Genomic DNA, 19,377 nt, shown 5'->3' with positions numbered 1-19,377 from the left:
TCCAGGACTGATGTCCTGCAAGTTCTTTGCCTTGAGATGGCTGGCTTGGTGCAAAGCAGAAGTCATGGGATACACAACTGCAAGCTACTGGTTCAGGTTAGTTCAGGTTATTAGCAACTGAAATTAAAGAGCTGTTATTGACAAAAAGGACAAAATGTAAGGTAGAACAAGCTGTAGGACATGGGGCATGACTCAGAATTTATCTGATTGTGCTCAGGGCATACTTTTGCTGACTTTTTACATCTCTCTTTGTTCAGAAAGCTATGTTTGCTGTAGCATTAGCACACAGTACTATCAACCAGTGTTGATATTAGAACATAATTCAGCCTTACATTGAAAGTTAGAGTAGATCTGCATTACAGAGCTTAAACAGCATTTCAGGTAAATTTTCGTTTGAGAGTTATTAGTGTGTTAAAAATCAGCAACATAACTTACATCTTTTTTAATACCTCTAAAAGAGAGGACAACTATTAAATTAGAAAAAGACTAAACTATATTCATACATTTAAAAAGCACCTTGAATATCAGAGTATCAGATGCAGTGAAAGGATCCTGTGGAAAAGGATTTCCAGTTGCAAGTATAATTTAATTTTCACTTGAAAAAATGAACTATTATTGTGTCCAAGGCTGGCTGAACTGAATTCACGCTTCTTACATTTGTCAACAACTTTTTAAAACATAGGTGATGATGGAAAACAGCAGCATAAAACTTCTATACAAAGCAGTTTAGACAAACTAGGGGGAATATATTTCTAGTACAGTAGGTGACTTGGAATAGATGTTGACATTTTTCATAGGTCATTCCAAAGGATGCCACCTCGAAGTATAGCATTTTCTGAGACAGCCATTAAATCCCTGTGAACATTCTGCCTAGGGTGACTATTTTTGAAATGGATGAGAATGAGGTAGGTCAGACAGCCTGCCAGGAGGAGAATATATAGTTTGCTGACAAATTTAATAGGATGAAATATTTTAATCAAGACTCAGGATATGGCTGGAAGTTTTTAGGAGCACCTAACTCAGGACAGCTAATATGCATTTTTGCATTCTACATAAAAGTACTTAGAATGGCGCTACAGAAGATTTTGTATTGCATATTGTACAAAAGGCTCTCAAGTACTGAAGAAAACAAATTAATTTATTATAAAATAGAAACATTAAGATTTGGATTAAGACCTAGGTATGCTTGTCATTATTGTTAAAGTATGGAAGACAATTCTCTTGATTCATTTACTTTTCTGTTTGTAAGTGACCACCTCATTAAAAAAAAAAAGCCTATTTTGTCTTTAACAACATCTTTGCAGAAAAAATGCACAAAATAGCACTGTGAATCCAAAGAAAGCCCCACCCTGAATGATAGAAAAGCTCATGTGCAGCTGTGCTGCTGTGGGCCTTATGCTATAGACTTGTTAGCCATGAAATTTGCTGCTGCTCTCTGCTATTTTGCCTCTAGCTGCCTGTGTAAAATAGGATTAGAAATCTGACAACTAATGAAGACAGTCCAGCAGAATAAAAGAGTAGCAAAGAGTATAAGTAGGTTTTAAAAAAGCTGTCAAGGCAGGCTGCATGCAAAATGTGTTGCTGTTTAGTCAGCAAAATGTATTGCTCCTGTTTTGCCTTATCTTGGATCCCTATGCCCCTCAGACACAAGCAGAAAGGGAAATTATATAAGGCTTGTGTGACAAATTCTATAGAAGTCAGCTAAATTCCAAAAGCTTAATATCTCTGATCCTATATCAATATCAAAATGTTCCTTCTTTATGGAACAAGTGTGGTTTGCATTACCTGATTGTATTAATGCCTTCCTTGATTAAATGTATGAAAGATCTATGGACATCTTCTGAAAGCAATCTTTAAAAGCAGAAAAATTAATGTAATATGTAATCACAAAGAGTGATTTTTTTCCTTTTATGGTCTGTATCAAAAAGTTAGAGAAATTGAATTGTCTACATTTTGCTTTGCTTTTCAGTCTGCCTTTGATTTCTAACTCCGTTCACTTGAGATAGAGCAATAACATAATACTTTTCGGTTCTGCTCTGTGGTCTGTTCTTGTGAATCTCACTTATTTCAGATAGTAGTTTTGAAATTCTGGTGTATCTGGTGACAAGTCAGATTACCATCAAAAAAACCCCAAAAATTAATCTGATCCACACATTCAAGCACATCTAGTTCTTTCTGATTTCTTGGGGTTTTTTTAATATTGAAAACATAGAGATAAAGCTTCAATTAGGAAACATGAATCACACCTACAAAAAAGATTTAGTGATGTTATTCTTTAGTGAAAGCAATGAAAATATTTTTAATATTTGCATTTAAAATTCTGAAGGCAATGCTGAGGTGAAATTGAAGTTGATCCTAGACATGTGGGAGTGAAAAACAAAATTTTAAACAGACCCCAGCTAAACTCTTGAACCTCAACGTTCAGGAAGCAGAGTATGATCCCACAACTCTCTCATTATTTAGTGAATACTTCCCTAACCTGTAAAAGTCCTGAGCCTCTATCTAGTTCCAAATGTTCCCTAATTCTTGAAGGCATTCTTTCCCTATTGCCTAGAATTTTATCATCCATCCATCTTTGCAGCTACTCCAACAGTTGACATAATATCCAAGCACCAATAGCACCAATACTTTGTTATTTTATGGAATAGAAAACTAAAGGACCACGCCTAGTTCAGACTGGTTGAGGCACTTGATGTGAAATCCAGGGATACTCAGTGAGGTTTTGAATTTAGTCACTCTGTCATCATCGACATAATCATGAGCAATCAAGAGGCAGCTTTATTAAAGGAATCATCTACCGTATTTTTAATAGATCTGCATCTGTTTTTTTGATTAAAAGCCCTGAACAGAATTATAAAAACTACCAAGATGATTCCCTATTTCTAATATATGATATAATAAGATATATATAATACGCTTAAATGTGATACCAAACAAGGTGCATCTGATGTCCCTTCTTCAGTGATCTCCCTGTTGACCTACAAAGCATTCTGGTCAACAGCTTCTTCTTCTGACATGATGGAATATGAAAAGAACACGATAAGAAAGTCTGGCTAAAACTGTAAGGATATTTTTGAATTGGTCATATCAGCATAGGAGAAGAAAAAACAACCAATTGCCAAGAGGGCCTTCCAATGCTGAAATAAAAGAATTGGTCTCGAGTATATTAAACAAGTCAGCCATTTTACTGGGTAAAGTTTAGCATCATGGGCCCAGCTGAATTTTGATCCTCTGTTATGGCTGCTTTACTGTCCCTGTAAATCCCTGTCCATCAGCTTTTGTCAAGGATAACTGAGGATGAATAAAGGAACTTTTTCAGAGAAGATTGGCATTTATCCTGGAGCAGGGTACATTTCCTTTCACATTGCTATGCTCACTAATCAGTGCCAGGAGCCCTCGCTCAGACCTTTCATCAATAACAGCTGAGAGTTAGGGCACAGAAGATGACTGCAGTCAACTGTGAAAACCAATTTATAATGTGCCAAAACAAGTGTAATGCTTAGCCCAGAGGAATTTGGAGTTAAATACAGAGGAAGAAGCTGTTGATCGGAATGTTTTATAGGAGATAGACTGGGAAAGATCACTGGGAAAAGACAAGTTACTCTGTTTTTCTGGAAGGATATGTATCACCCTGTAAACACTGTATTAAAATTTCCTTTAGGAATAAGGGGCTTGGATCTCTTCACAGAAGCTGTGCAACAGTGAATCATTTGTATCAACATGCAGAAAAACTGCAAACCAGTGTTACAGTGAATGCCAAATCTATCAGAATTGAGAGAAAAAAGGACCCTGTCACTTGGAAGGCCCTTCTGCTAAAATAAATTTTAAAAAATTACTATATTGACTTGTATTATCAAACAATTTAGAAAGTGCAAAGCAACTTCACTTTACCATAAAGAAACAATTGTCATTGTAGCAAAAGCAAGCTAGTGAATTATGGGTGTGCTTATCTGAGTTCTGTTTCAGTATCCTTGCTTCCAACAACTTCTGAGGGGCACAGGTGACCTCCAGAACATTTTAGAGGTCTCTACATGGTCTAGCTAAAAATTCAAAGCAAATAAAAGACATCCCAAAGGAAAATTCATACAGGAATTACTCATGTAGGAGCCATGCCTTTAAATTTTGGCGATCTAAACTTTAGTCCAACCTAAGATAAGTCCTTTGAACATTTCTCATGGCTCTTTGGAATTGCATATCTTACAGACTCATAGAATGGTTTGGGTTGGAGCTAAAAGATCATCCAGCTCCAACGCCCATGCCATGGGCAGGGACACATTTCACTAGACCAGGTTGCTCAGAGCTCCATCCAACCTGGCCTTGAACTCTCCCAGGGATGGCAATTTAATGATAGCACATAATTAGCCAATGTCTCAAAATGCATTGCTACGTTCTTTCAATTTTGTGCTTTACACAGCTCTAGAGTAAGAAAGGTTTTGTCAATAAATGTTTGTTTAGGAGACCTGACATCATGGTTTTAATTCCATTGGTTTGGAAAATTTCAAGTCAATAACGAGTCACTAATTTTTTTTTAATAGAACCCCTGCAACTTATTTTTTTTCTGCTTTTACAAGTTCCCCGGTGTTGATAGACACAGCAATGTTAGTCCTTATTAGAGGAGTTAGTATAAGCACAGGTAATTAATGTGTTCTTCTTTCACAATCTATTGCAATGATAACTGAGAACGCATCTTGGGTCAAACAGGAATATCATTAAGAAGGAGCATAGTACACAAAGATTTACAGCATTGTCTGAATTTTCTGCTACCTGAGAGGAGTAATAATAGTGAGTTATCCTGTACACTAGGGAAAAAAACTTGTACAGGAGCACAAACATAGGATTCTCTTAATTATGCTAGAAAAATTTATTCTTGTCCCTTGTTTCTCTTCCCTAGAAATTGCCTCTCTCACCCACATACTTAAAAATAAACAGCTGAACTATTTGCTTCAAGACAACTTCTGTAGCTGCCATACCAAAAAGACATCTTTTGTAAAGGTTTCTGCAATATGCCCTTTGTCCCCACAGACTAATAATCTTTCCCTGCTAGCAGACAATCTCACTACAGATGCTTTAAGAGCTGAGTGAGATCTCTCTCTTATCTCTTGTATAGCCCCTGTTACTATCACCTCAAAGCTTTTCCTAAGGTATGTCCAACATGAATTAATTCTGATATATCCATGAAAAATAAAGGATAAATCAATTAGTTCTACAGTTTATGAACTTATGGAAATGCAACCTCTTGATTATTCTGCATTATTGGGTGGTAATATTTTGTATGCCCTGGTAAATGTGCCTCACTGTGCTACACACCATTACTTTCTGTAACTATGTGTAGTTCAATACATGTGAACACCATTATAAAAGCCTTTTTATAGAAACACAGATATTTTTGTATCCTAACTGTCATCATTATTGAAAGACTAACTAAAGCTGTGTTAAACACCCTCAATGTTTGAAGTGGTTTAACATGATTTTCTAGAGAACATTGTTTTAAAAAATGCCAATTTTAAACACATGCATTTAATGGTTACTACAGTTATGGAAAGGAAAAAGGCAGAGTGAGAATCTTGCATCTTCACTGATGTGGAAAAAAGCACAAAAAGAACTTGATAAGCCACGAATAATAGGCCCATTGAGGAAATCAGAAAAATGTCTCTGTATATATCCAGTTCTCATCTCCTGCTGCATTTGTGAGATACCAAGAGACCTGATTTGACCTGTTATGCTCTGAAATGTGCACAATTTTTAGGCAGTAATCTCCACCTCTTCTGCATCCTAGCCTACTTTTGCTGCCTAAAGTATCTGTAGATGCCCTAACTAGTCATGAGATGCCCATTCTCTTAATCATATCCAACAGGTGAAGGTCCATAAATCCATGCCTTCAGATGTGAGATGTGTGTATATATATATATATATATATATATATATATATATATATATATATATATATATATATACACACACACACTATACACACACACACTCTCTGTGTTTAAAGATGGATGCCAGGTCTAAGTGTTGTCCTTAATGCATTAATTGCTTTTTTCTTTTTGCAATTTTAGCCAGAAGAGAGTATCTGACATCCTTTTCAGGTAAATCCCTTCTGAAAGATTTTCCTTGTATCACTGAACAGTTTGTTAGAAAGCCAATTGCCATTTTCCAGTTATTTTATATTGAAATTAATTCCTCATTCCTTTAACATCCCTATCCAAATCCTGAATGATAGACAATTAATCAATTAAGTCTGGTGTTAAAATCATGACCTGAAAATCCTTCTATTCCAAGTAAAACTATAGGTAACTAAAGGATGTAAATTAAAACAGTATTCTAATACACATTTATATTACTATATATACTCTTCATGTAACTGTTTACTTGCCCTGTGTGACACAACCATTTTTGCTAAAAATGTAGTATTTATGTGACATCTTTAAAAAAGGGTAACTTTTACTGGCAGCTGATTAATGCAATTTTTGTCTAACAAAAATGTAACAAAAATCTGTAGTTTTGGGAAGCTAACCCATCAGCAGCAGATGGATGACATCTGAAGCACCAGCCAAATGTAAAGGAATTATAGCAGCAGTAGAGAGGGCTGAATTTTGCCCACTAAGATTACAGACTACTTACAGTTTATATACTGACACAAATAGCAGTGCAGTGTTGCCATAGAAACTTGTAGACCAGTGAAATATTCCTCCAGCTCTTCACCAATGAAGGGGCAGGAATACAGAGCTTGGTATGGTAATGAGAGCAACCAGGGGATGATTAATGTGAACTGATTGAGGGTGAGGATTAAGTCAGACCCTAACAAGCCCTTAGCAGTGAAGAATGGCTGTGACTTCCCTACTTAATACTAGTCATATTTAATTCTCTAAGATCCTCCACGTTTGTTGACAGGAAAATGTTTCACAGAAACATTGCCCTTTTTTTCCCTCTTTTCCTATGGATTACACTGTCAGACATCTTTGGGATGCTTTTTTAGTCATTTTGTACTGGTTTTACATTTTTAGGACTTTGGGGAAGGGGAACAGGATTCAAAATAGTAAAGACTAGCTTCAGATCTCATAAAACTGAGCTTTATGAATCAAATTAAATAAAATTAACTAATTTAAATTAATTTTAATGTTTGCACCATTTAATATTTCCACATAAAAACTGCAAATGAGGTATTGTAATTCTCAGTGCATATCTAGAAATCTCTTTCTAATTTAATTCATTTTATAATTGCATGTTCAGGCATTTTACTCTGATCAGGGTCACAGAGTAAAATTTTTTGCATGTTTATAGAATCATAGAATCATAGAATGTCTTTGAGTTGGAAGGAACTTTAAGAAACATCCCATTCCAATTCCCTTCCCTTGGACAGGGGCATCTTCCACTAGACCAGGTTGCTTAGAGCCCCATCCAGCCTGGCCTGTAACACTTCCAGGGATGGGGCAGTTATTACTGATTGCTTTGAAAAATGTAACATCTCTATCAGTACAGGACCTTACAATTTCCTGAAATTCTAGTTTAAAAATGTTTAAAAAAACCCCAAAAGCCCCAGTGTCTTTTCCACCAACAATTTTTATGGTATTCTGCAGACTTTCAAGGATTAGTTGATATGGCATCTAACTTATCCCTCAGAAACAAGGCCATCTGTTGAGACATGCTAATTTTGTCACTCTAAAGGGTATATATTGGGTTTTCACTATTCAAAATGCTTACACCACAGTGCACAAGTTGGGGTATTTTTAGATACATAGTAAAGTATAGTTACTACCCCTCTCATAATGTCTGAAATGCAAAGAAAATACACTGTATAATCCATACTACCCTGATTTTTCTGTTTCCAAACATTTACAGCAACTGAAGAAACATGCTGCTTTTTAGGATGCAGGCTGGACAGACTGGAAGATTAAAAAATTAAACAGCTATAACCTAGCAAGTCAATGAGAGGGAATTCAGAGTTTGGACTTCCAGGCCAATGGTTAGGACTGTTTAAATGTTGCATTAATCACACATTATGTCCAAACAAGGTATCAAATATAGAAGTAAAGCAAACTGAGCACTTAATATCCCAATAACCAATGCTTATGAAAACACTGGTTTGATTATCCTGTTTCTGTTACCTTGCTGTAGCTTGATTGTCCACATCAGTCCCTGATTTCTGAGGGATCACCTGTTCTGATGAAGGGGCAGCCCTGCAACAGGAATGGTGAAAACATATTTAAGGCACAAGAAGACATTTGAAAATATTGTATCACTTAAATGATTTATCATTGTAGATACTACACCTTCTTTCAGGTATAACTACAAGGAGTTCACATTGTCTTTGAGAAATTTTTTCTGTTTTTTTTGTTAAATATAATTTTTTTATCTATATATAATATGTGTATAAAGACTTATACATTTATTAAAAAATAAATGTAATGCTTTAGTTCACTAGATTACCACATCCACTGAGCCTTTTGAAAAACGAATATCCCTGGACTAGTTATTTGGCTAATATGGATCTAGTAATAAAGTGGAGTTTCCTTTACTGTTCAAAAATTATTTTAGTAGTAAAAAAACTCAAAAAACCTCCTTCCTAATATATGTTATTTAGTAGAGACAAAACTTTTATTTAACTAGAAAAGTACCAATTTTTAAAAAGCTAAATAAATAAACATTTACACTTTCCTATTTTTCTTTATGTGACCAATCAAATTGGTCACTACAGGGATACTAAAATTATAAGTAATTATAAGAAAAGGAGAAGGTGGCAGATAGAGTTAATGAGGGTTACCCTGCTTCTTTAGAGTGTTTTTCTATTAGTATGGCAACTAAACCATGACAAGTTGCATAGCTGTCTTAATTATAAGTCATGAAATTGCAGGCTGGTTAAGTAATATTTTCTTAATTTAGACCATGTTAAATGGACATTTAATGAATGAATTAATTTAATAAATTTATTTTCTAAAATTAGAGCAATCTTTGCAGATACTAAAGTTTAGAGTACTTTGCATCAATACATCTTAATGCCTTCTATTACAAGCCTTTGCATGTGCAGAGCTTCTTGCATTAACTTTCTGTTTATTCACATTGCTTACACACTTTAACAGTTTCTTTTTCTTTGCATAGCTCACACTCTTTCACTGACTTTAGAGCAGCAGTTCTATATAAAAGAGTATTTGCATTAGCAACATATATGACTGTGGAACTAAAACTGCAAAGCAGTTTTTAATGTTTTATGCAGTTTTATGTTCTTTTCAATTTGAATAAATATCCAGTGAAATATTTTAAGCTATATGCAAATAATTGCATTTCTGCAGGGAAGGAAGTCTTCTTCATGCAGTTCTGCAATGTCAGCTACAGAGAAGCCCTCCCAGGTAAATTATACAGTGTTTGTATTAAAATAAGTGTAAAATAGAATTGAGGTTTATGCAAAGGAGCGTGTTAAATTTCTAAACCTTCTAAGAAGCAAAGTAAGACATACGTTGTTGGAGCCTCTGAATTTTCTGAAGCGGTTCTAGAGAAAGAAAAGAGTAAGCATTTCAGAAACCAAGTAGCCAAATGCTAGTACTGAAGCACTTTGCAAGATTAGTATATTTCTAAGATTCAAGATTTCAAGCAACAGCAATTACTTTTACTTTCCCTTCCTTCCAACATAATTTTTTTTAAATGTAGAGGATATGTTTAACTTAAGAAACATAATACTAAATTCAAGCCATATTCTTTATATCACTAAGACAATCATTCTTCAATTAACATTCTCCAATAAATCACTTTGATTAATAGTATTTTGTTTTCAACACATAATCCACAACCATAAAACTCAAATACAGTGAGCTGCTTATAGTCGTAGCTCCAACTGCAATTTCTTCCAAGTGTTCTGTAAAGTGTGTTTAATCAGCTGAAACTGAGGCAAAGAACTCTGGAAGTTTATATATCATGTTTAACTATAAAAGCCTAGAACATCTCAGAATCACAAAAGTACATAAACCGTGACCAAGAAAACCCACATATCCATGGTTGCAGGACTCCCTTCCTGAGGATAGCAGAGCAGTCAGCCATTCTCAAATATGAAGAAAAGACACAAATAGCAAATATCTCTTTGCTCAGTCTTTAAGGTGGATAGTGACCTTTAGAAACTCTGCTTATTAGCATCTATGTGTGGCACTTTATTTCTTGAAACTCACAGGCAAGTAAAAGGCTTTCCTTTGATAACTATTTTTGGTTATTATAATATTCACAAGTTGAAATAGCTTTCACATCTTCAAAGCACTTTTAAAAGCTAAACCAAGTAATCATTACATGCCCATCACTTTTTTTTTTATCAGCTGTTTGTGGTGGCAGCATTGTTAGAGGATGTAGGAAGGCTCATGAAAGCTTCAGAAAGAATATGCCTGTTTTCAGTCTTCTCTGAACTGTGAGACTGGAGGAGTAACTGGATAATTAGTGTTGAGAAGAACACAGGAATTCCAGCTTGCTGTTGGAAGCTGGGTGGATGCCATATAGAGCATTATCCTATGCTTTCAAAATTACTATGATCTTAGCAAGATATTGAAAGGAAGCCAGATAAATTCTTCTCATTTGACACATTGAGAAGACTTCAAAGAAAATAAACTTCAACATCTTGGAGCCATCTTTCTTCTGGGTGGAGAGTGACTGAATCTTGGCCAAAAAGATAGAGGGTAGTAAACACAGCATAAGATTAAAAATAATTGCTAAACTTGGTTTTAAGTTCCAGACATTCCATAAACTCCTAGGGCAATAGTCTACCAAGGCTTATATCTAATATCATAGTGTATCCATTCATTTGTGTATCATTTAATTTTCATCATTGCTGCAAATGAGACTCACGTTGGAAATTTCTCAGGTTAAAATTAGGGAACCAGAAGGCCACATGGCAGCAAATAGTGGGCACAAGAAAAAAAGATCATGAAGGTTTATTTATTAATATTTTAAACCATCCAAATTCTGCTTTTAGATAAAAGCACAAGAAACATTCCCTATTTTCTCTCTCCCAGAAAACAATCGCAACTTCAGAAATAAACATCAAACATTTATCTGCAAGTAACTTTAGTCTGATTGTTTGTTCTTGGATACTTTGATGACAGGATACTTAGTAAATTTTGAGGTTTTGTTCACACTGATACCAAAAAGGGCCAAGGGTGAGCCCTGACTGTGAATCCAAATGGCACCAACAGATCCCTGCCCTCATGGCCAGTCTCTCTGCAAAACATTTGCCTCGAGGAGAATAATTGGAATAGTCCAAAGTGAAACCGTGAAGAAAGAATTGCAAGCGTGATAGAAAAATTTTGGGATCACTCATGTAAACAGAGGTTGCTGGCCTTTCATATGCCCAGGCCCCAGTCAATGCTGGGCATCAGGCTGCCAAGAGCCCAAACAGGTACTTAGGCATGGGATGCTTTCTCTTTGTGTGGCATCTTCTGCATCGATCTCAGTCCACACCAAAGGACTGCCCTGCTTTCTTGCTCCCAAAATGAGCTCTAGCCAAGAGTTAGGAAATAGCCAGCGATCACTGATACGCACCGTTTGCTTTCCACTCTTTCTGTTGGAGTCCTACTACTGGAAACTGGGGGAGGCATCCAAGATTGCCTGTAAATTTTAATAAATAATTTTTTCAGTATTAGTTTAATGTTCTGGACCTGAACAGCACACTGTGAATGTTAGAATAGAAGTGATGTAAAAATACCTGGAACTTTTCTTAAATTATCAGTATTTTTAAAGACTGCATGTTGACAATTTTTAGATCTTACTGACAGAAAGGTGAATGGAACAGGAAATAGTACAGTAATTTTATTTATTGTGAAAAATGTTCTGTGACTCAAAGTGGTTTTTTCTGCAATCTGAGTGCTGTAAATAAATGGAAAGGACTGTAGGGGCCTGAATATATGTATTGTTATAAAGGAGTCCTTGTGAATATATATATGTAGTGAGAGTCCTATGTATTAGATAGGTGGGTCCTGTTGCTCTGGATGAGCTACAGCTGTGGGATCCTTGGTTGGGTAGCAGCTGTAGCTCATGAAGGGCTCTGGGATAAAAGGGGTGGGTCGAGAGCCCAGGAGGAGCCCCTATGGAAGCCATGAGGATGAGCCCCTGTGGAAACCATGAGGAACTGTGCTGCAGAGAGGAGCTGCATAATAGGACCAGCAAGAAGGTATGGACTTTAAGATGGGACTCCAGAAATATGAAATACAATAAGATAACAACAACAATTGGTGACCCCGACGTGATAAAGAACATGCAGCCAAGGAGAAGGTATGGAATCCCCCGGACAGCCGAGAGCTGTGGCAGCCGGAGAGCTGGGACAGTGGAAGATAGGACAGCCGAGAGCTGTGGCAGCCTGAGAGCTGGGACAGTGGAAGATAGGACAGCCGAGAGCTGTGGCAGCCTGAGAGCTGGGACAGTGGAAGATAGGACAGCTGAGAGCTGTGGCAGCCTGAGAGCTGGGACAGATATGGATATTGTAACTGTGTAATGGAGAAATTGTTAAAAGAAAAGGGGGGAAATGTAGGGGCCTGAATATATGTATTAGGTATGGAATCCCCCGGACAGCCGAGAGCTGTGGCAGCCGGAGAGCTGGGACAGTGGAAGATAGGACAGCTGAGAGCTGTGGCAGCCTGAGAGCTGGGACAGATATGGATATTGTAACTGTGTAATGGAGAAATTGTTAAAAGAAAAGGGGGGAAATGTAGGGGCCTGAATATATGTATTGTTATAAAGGAGTCCTTGTGAATATATATATATGTAGTGAGAGTCCTATGTATTAGATAGGTGGGTCCTGTTGCTCTGGATGAGCTACAGCTGTGGGATCCTTGGTTGGGTAGCAGCTGTAGCTCATGAAGGCCTCTGGGATAAAAGGGGGTTGGGTCGAGAGCCCAGGAGGAGCCCCTATGGAAGCCATGAGGAACTGTGCTGCAGAGAGGAGCTGCATAATAGGACCATCAAGAAGGTATGGACTTTAAGATGGGACTCCAGAAATATGAAATACAATAAGATAACAACAACAATGGACAACCACATAAAATGCACAAAGGGTGTCAAGTATCAACACAAGAAACACAATCAGGCTATTAGAGATCACATAAACAGCACAAGCACTTTCAGTTCCTTTTTTGTTTGGGTTTTTTTTTTTTACCCTCACAACTATCAATCCAGCAATTGTTTTTAAGATAAAAACAATTACACCAGAAGCAGTGCAATTCATTGCATATCTTCCATATCTTCCAAGAGCCTGAAGAAAACTACTGGACTGAAAACAGCATAAACTTCCACTAAACAGGTCTGTTAATATAAATACAGAGACATTTTCATTTCTACATTCATTATTCTACTGATCACATTTTTATGCATTAAATATAAAATAGAAAATCATGAATGAACAGAATTTGCAGCTGGGAAGGATGCAGAAAATTATGGCTATCACCAGCAGTACATTTTAAATTAAAAATGCATTTAGTTGCACACTCTGTTTTTATTCTTGCTTAGATAATGGTATCTGAAATCCAGATTTTTAAAGGTAGCTGTGTATCATTAAGAAAACTGTGTGATTCACATGCACTGCAACAGCACAGGGTCAAGTTTGGCATCAGAGATTTCACAATTACAGTGAGCTACAATGCTTTAAAACTGGACTCTGAAAATGAGTACACCAGCTGAGTTAGGGGCTGCAGCCAAGAGTTAGCACCTATTGTGCCATAGCTCACCAAACAGGCTCTACAGAGATAAAACTTGTAAATCCCATGGAAAAAGACAGAGGATGTAAAAGTTTAATTCTTGAAGCTTGCTGAGGAGTTTGAGCGTGCTGAAGGAGGAAGTAGGTAATTTTTTCATGTAATTGTGATACATTACTGAGGTTTAACACAGTGCTATAGACACCCTGGCAACCAAGCAGTGGTGATAATGAATACCTCTTTTTCTTGACTGGAGCAACGACTGTAGTGGTTGTGGATGCTGCATTAGGAGTCCAAGACTGTCTGTTAAGGAAGTATATTTAATGAGTTAATCTTCAGAAAAAGCATAATTTTAAATTATTAAAAGAAAAAAAATATCACATTTCTGCTTTCAGAATGATACAAATGGGTATGGTAAATGCTATAACTATGTTTATATACTTCAAAGGACACAAGATGTGGGAGACCTTAAGGGGTGCCGATGTTTACACAACTGCATTTTTACTTGATATCCAAAGTAATTTCTGACTTCTTAAAATTTTTACTTCTGTACCTATACTTTAGTCTCCAAACACTATAATAATAAACTTTCATTTTCTTACTTTAAATTTTGTTTCTTGTTCAATTAGAATGCTTTAGGTTAGTATATATTTGTAAAACTAAACTATAAAAAATCCAAGCCGGTGATTTCTTATAACATTTATCAAAAAGTTATTGTCTTATCCTCTGCAATTCTTAATGATAGTAATTGGCAATTCATAATAACAGTAATTGAAGAAGAGTGCTTTATAAATCATTTTGCTCTCTGTCAGGAAAAAAAAATACATACAATTTAAGTCTCTCTTAAGTCCCACTTCAGAATTAATTGTTGGTCTGTAAAAACCCTCTCCAAAAAGCACCCTATAAAATTCAATTTATATGATGCTTCATGTGTCATCATCAGCATGATTTACAACATAATGGTGTGAAATTATAATTTGAAAGAGTGACCTCAGTTGACCTTTAAATGCCAGAGGTACTGATTTTCTCTTCAGAGTAATATCTCAATTCTCCACAAGATGACTTTTAATTGCTGTGCTCTCTAGCAACTATGTTCTGTGTAATTTATTACTGACACAACTCTACTGACACTGATGAAGACACAAAGTGATGCATTTACAAGTATGGTGGCTGAGCTCTTCTGACTTCCTTAAATAATGAAAATTTCAATCAGGTACTAGGTGGAAGTTTTTTAGAAAATAATTTTTCACTCTTGTGGAATTACATGACATATATAAAGTGATCACTTCTGAATCATAGCAACTTTTTAAATAATGTCTCAAAAATGTCATAGCAACCTCTTTTAAATTAAAACTGTTTTAATCAAAAGACAGGCCTTCTGACCAAAGAAAATGTTTCCACTGGAAAAATCAGCTAAATTATCAAAAACCTATTTTTTATGTTTTGGTACTCAGGTTTTCCACTGGCAGTGTACAATAGCATTTTCTACTGAAAGCATTAAATAGATTTTTTTTCTTTATCTTCCTCAGAATTATGTATTGTATTTGGTAGATTTTATGCAGGGAATTCTGGAGCTCTAGAACACACACACATTTCATAATACTCTTTTTTATTTTGTATTAAAATCCTGTAATTATTAAATAATCATTATGCTGAGTAAATGTGTAATCTGAGGTGGTGTCCCTTTTAAACTGTGTGGAGAAAAAGGATTCTTTAAGGAAAATTCTTCTGGTTTTAATGATTTTTTTTTCTCCTCACCAACAATAAAAAGAGATAATTTAGATTCCAGAGGTCAGGTGGTCAAATGAAGCCTAAACCAGGCCATATGCCATGCAAATAATTTCTCTGTATAGTCTTGGTGTGTATATTAATTCTAAAGTTATGGTAATATATAACACTTAAATGATAATGCATGATCAATGATACATGATAAATTATAATACATAATACTTAGATGATAATGGTTCTGAAATTCATACCTGTTGTTTTGCTTATGGTTCAGAGTTGGGGACTTATTTATTTTATTAGTATCACTTCCGGCTGGAATTCTGTCAGAAACACAGGAATTATTTATAATAAACGCCCTATTTTTTTAATCCATTTTCAATTAAATTAAAATATGTAGTACCACTTTTCCCTGTGTACTGATATCCCAGTGTCACAATATCCCAGTATCACTAAAGGTGGAGAACAGAAGCTGAAATTATATAAATTTAGTGTATTATTATCTGAGACTATGAGTAGCTCACTGAACAAGTTTTCCAAGATGATGTTCAAACCATTCTGTATTAAACCACTCTGTTGCTAACAATTTATTACAACTCCTTTGAATTAGGTCAAAATACCGGAAAGAAAGCAATGTTAAGTCAAGCAGTACACACAGAACTCTTGCCTTTTTCTCTGCCTCACCATTCCTAGAGAGATGCAACAGTCTTGTTTTATTTACAGATTTAATAGATCAATTAAATCAAAAATAATCTAGTGCAAAATCCCTGGCCAAGCATAGTATTGACCTACAGGAGTAATTTCTATCAAAGAAGTTGGATTCTTTGTGCTTGAACTGATTTCACTAAGCCATGAAATTTACATGAAGAAACAACCACATGATTTTTCAAGCCCTTTATGTATGCTACAGTTGTTGCCTAAGGCCTTCAAAATTTTCACAGAAAAGACCATGTAGCTATCATAGCTGAAGCAGATTAGGTTCTTATTTTATTCCAGTTTACTTCCTATATATGAAATATTTTTTAGTAAGGACTGGGGGACTCGGAAAAGCTTAAACCGATGTATACTGAAATAGAGGACAAATACTAAGTTGAGAGAGTGATCTTAAATATTGGATTAAATCAGCTGAAACACATCTTGAGCTACCATTTACATATATTTTTTAGATTATTTATTCTCATCTATAAACTGAAGCCATAGATGCAAAAATAATTAATCGTAGAACTGTAATCTGATGTTACATATAAAATATTTTGAGTCCTGCCTTCAAGCAGCACAGGATCGTGTTGTATTTAATGAGAAGCCTTCCGGGGAGTTCTGGGACACAATCTGCACTAGCGTGTGCTCTGTCTTTTGCAAATCTTTAGCGCAATTTTGCGAAGAGCCCTCTCCTGTCAGGGCAGCACGGGATGTGACAGCAGCTACAGTTGCCGGGAAGGTCACTAGAGGTCTCACTAACCCGGCTGGCTCTGCTGCAGAAAGCTGCAAACACGAGCTTTCCCTCTCATTCGCCAGCGAACCAGCATTTCTTTCACGTTGCATCTCGTATTTTCAAAATTCCAGCACAATGTTTTACATAGTTTTGTATTTTGTTATTTTAAAGCCAGCACTTTTTTTACTTAAAAAAAAAAAAAAAGTAAAAGAAAGGTAGGCGTTGTGTTAACTTCTCCTTGTATAACTTTGGAGCTTCTGATAAAGAATGAAAGAATATCCTCTGTTCTCACCCACGACGCTGTTTCCAACAGACACCACTGGATCAATGGTCCCATGTAATGTTTATCTGAATCAGGTTAAATTTCTGGCCTCCACAGTATCCTGTGGTGGTGACTCCTACAATTAATATGTGCATTAAGGAAAAATAAATGTTCTTTTCCTTTCTCTTTCTTTCTTTTCTTTCTTTCTTTCTTTCTTTCTTTCTTTCTTTCTTTCTTTCTTTCTTTCTTTTGCTCTTTCTTTTGCTCTTTCTTTTGCTCTTTCTTTTGCTCTTTCTTTCTTTCTTTCTTTTGCTCTTTCTCTCTTTCATTTTTTAAAATTCATTACCCAAACATTTATAGATTATGTCCCCATTCTTACAGTATAACAAATAGAAAATATTCTTTCGTTATTCAGTTTCCCTATATTATACTTTTCCAAGCTGAGGACTTTTTGTCTTTTTAGACATTTTTCATATAAGGGCTATTCCATCCTTTCTCACCTTCCTCTTTAATTTTTTTTTCTGTTCCTATTGTAGTTTCTTCACATCAGTGAAATTATGCATGCAGCATTCAAGATGTGGAAAGCAGGTTCATACCACACACTGCAATGGCTTCTGGTTTGCTCTCCAATCCTAGTAATTTCTATCATTCCAAAGTATTAGATCATTAATAAAGCAAACAATTGAAGTATGTAATTTACTTCTGTCTCATCTATCCAGATCTAATTGCTGCAGATGCAGTTGGGATTTAGTGTTGCTGGAAACTATTCTGGATTTAGGATTATTTAGTACATGGAAAAATAGCATTGTAATTTTCATCCCTACCTGACTTATAAGGTTTGTCTCATCTTTTGTCAAATACTTAGTTAGCTTCTAATAATATTTCTGTTTCCTTTGGGAAGGATGTTCTCCACTTGGTACAATTCTTATTTACACCTAAAGTCCTCTTTTGGTGTACTCTGTCATCAGTTGCATTTCAAGAACCCTTTATGTTAGATATTTGTGTGTATGAAAAGACAAAGGTAGTCAGTTTACAACCTGAAATAATTCAGATACTTTAATATCTCAGCATAAACCAAAAAGATATCAAGTACAAAAGAACAGTACTCCTCAGTGACCCTGTAGAAACTGGATTTGTCCTATGACTTCTAAATTAGCAATTAGGGTTTGAGACATGAAAGTCAAGCTTTAAAAATTGTTTTGAAGTGAGTGGCCACTTGGATAGGTGTGACTTAGGTGATATATGCTATAATGCTACTTGAATTTCCAAAAAACTTCATAGAAGTCTGTTTTAAGTGTTCTTAAGTTAACTGACCTCCCATGGGTAATAGAAAAAAAACTGCTTAAAATGTAAGAAACAAAGGTTTGAAATAAATGGCAAGTTTCCAGAGTGGAAGGAGAGATCTGTACAAAACCTGTGTTCTTCCATACATTCATGATTTATCTGGAATAAAGGAGAGTGGGATGATGTTGCTTGCCAATGTCATTACTTCCCGGTAGTCAAAACAAATGGCAACTGGCAAAGCTTTTCAGAAGTCATCTGCTAACATGTCAGATTTCTAAAATGGCAGATGACATTCACTTTTCTTAGATGCAAAGTAATGTCTGCCAAGAGAAACAACTGATCTCTGAACCAGCAATTATCATGCAGAAAATAAATCTTGGAATTACACAGATAATGTTGTGAAAATTGAAACTTAATTCTTAGTAGCACTCAAAAAAGCAAACTCAATGTTATGAAGTACAATGGGAGGAATTGCAAATGAAATAGAAATCATTGTTATTACTCCTCTGTGTACATACAAGGTGTGCACAAATCTTAAATACCTACATGGAGATTTGGATTCCCACATCAAAAAACTAATATGGAAATAGAAAAGATACAAAGAAGAGCAACAGGTAAATTGAAGTTATAGAATGGCTTCCTCATGATGAATGAAACAATGCAGTGAACCAGGATTCACTGGGCTGTACAAGAATAGGCAGGGTGATGGTACTGTACAGGTCTCTAGCCTATTCTTTTTCAAACTCCTGTAGAGAAGGTAAATTTTGTGTAACAATATTGCATTGTTTCTTACAAGACAATTAAGGATCATAAAATAAAATAACACAGTGCTAAACCCCAGCTAAATAAAGTGGACTTTTCCCACAGTGTGCATTTAAGTTCTGGTTCTCACAGCCCTAGCATGTTCTGGATACCACACGTTAATGGAAGCTGGATTATGAAGTTGCAACACAGAAAGAATCTGCAAACACAAGCATGGTCATGTCTTCACTCAGCAGAGGTCAAGGATGAACAGA

The 19,377-nt window shown here is 35.7% G+C and overlaps 1 protein-coding gene across 8 annotated transcripts in view; it reads right to left on the bottom strand.

Annotated features, from left to right (window-relative positions):
• Positions 1-19,377, bottom strand: part of SCEL (sciellin) — a 68,792-nt gene that overhangs the window by 17,487 nt on the left and 31,928 nt on the right. For 5 of the 8 annotated variants that reach the window (XM_059466689.1, XM_059466690.1, XM_059466692.1 and 2 more), the window contains 5 exons: positions 15,638-15,706; positions 13,896-13,961; positions 11,515-11,580; positions 9,455-9,487; positions 8,109-8,180 (listed from right to left, as the gene is read on the bottom strand). In XM_059466689.1, the coding sequence (XP_059322672.1) occupies positions 8,109-8,180; positions 9,455-9,487; positions 11,515-11,580; positions 13,896-13,961; positions 15,638-15,706 (306 nt within the window). The remainder of the gene's footprint in view (positions 1-8,108; positions 8,181-9,454; positions 9,488-11,514; positions 11,581-13,895; positions 13,962-15,637; positions 15,707-19,377) is intronic. The other 3 variants (XM_059466693.1, XM_059466695.1, XM_059466696.1) reach the window with 3 other exon arrangements.

Source organism: Ammospiza nelsoni, chromosome 2 (assembly GCF_027579445.1).
Source record: "Ammospiza nelsoni isolate bAmmNel1 chromosome 2, bAmmNel1.pri, whole genome shotgun sequence".
NCBI lineage: Eukaryota > Metazoa > Chordata > Aves > Passeriformes > Passerellidae > Ammospiza > Ammospiza nelsoni.
This window is presented reverse-complemented; position numbering and strand designations above follow the sequence as displayed.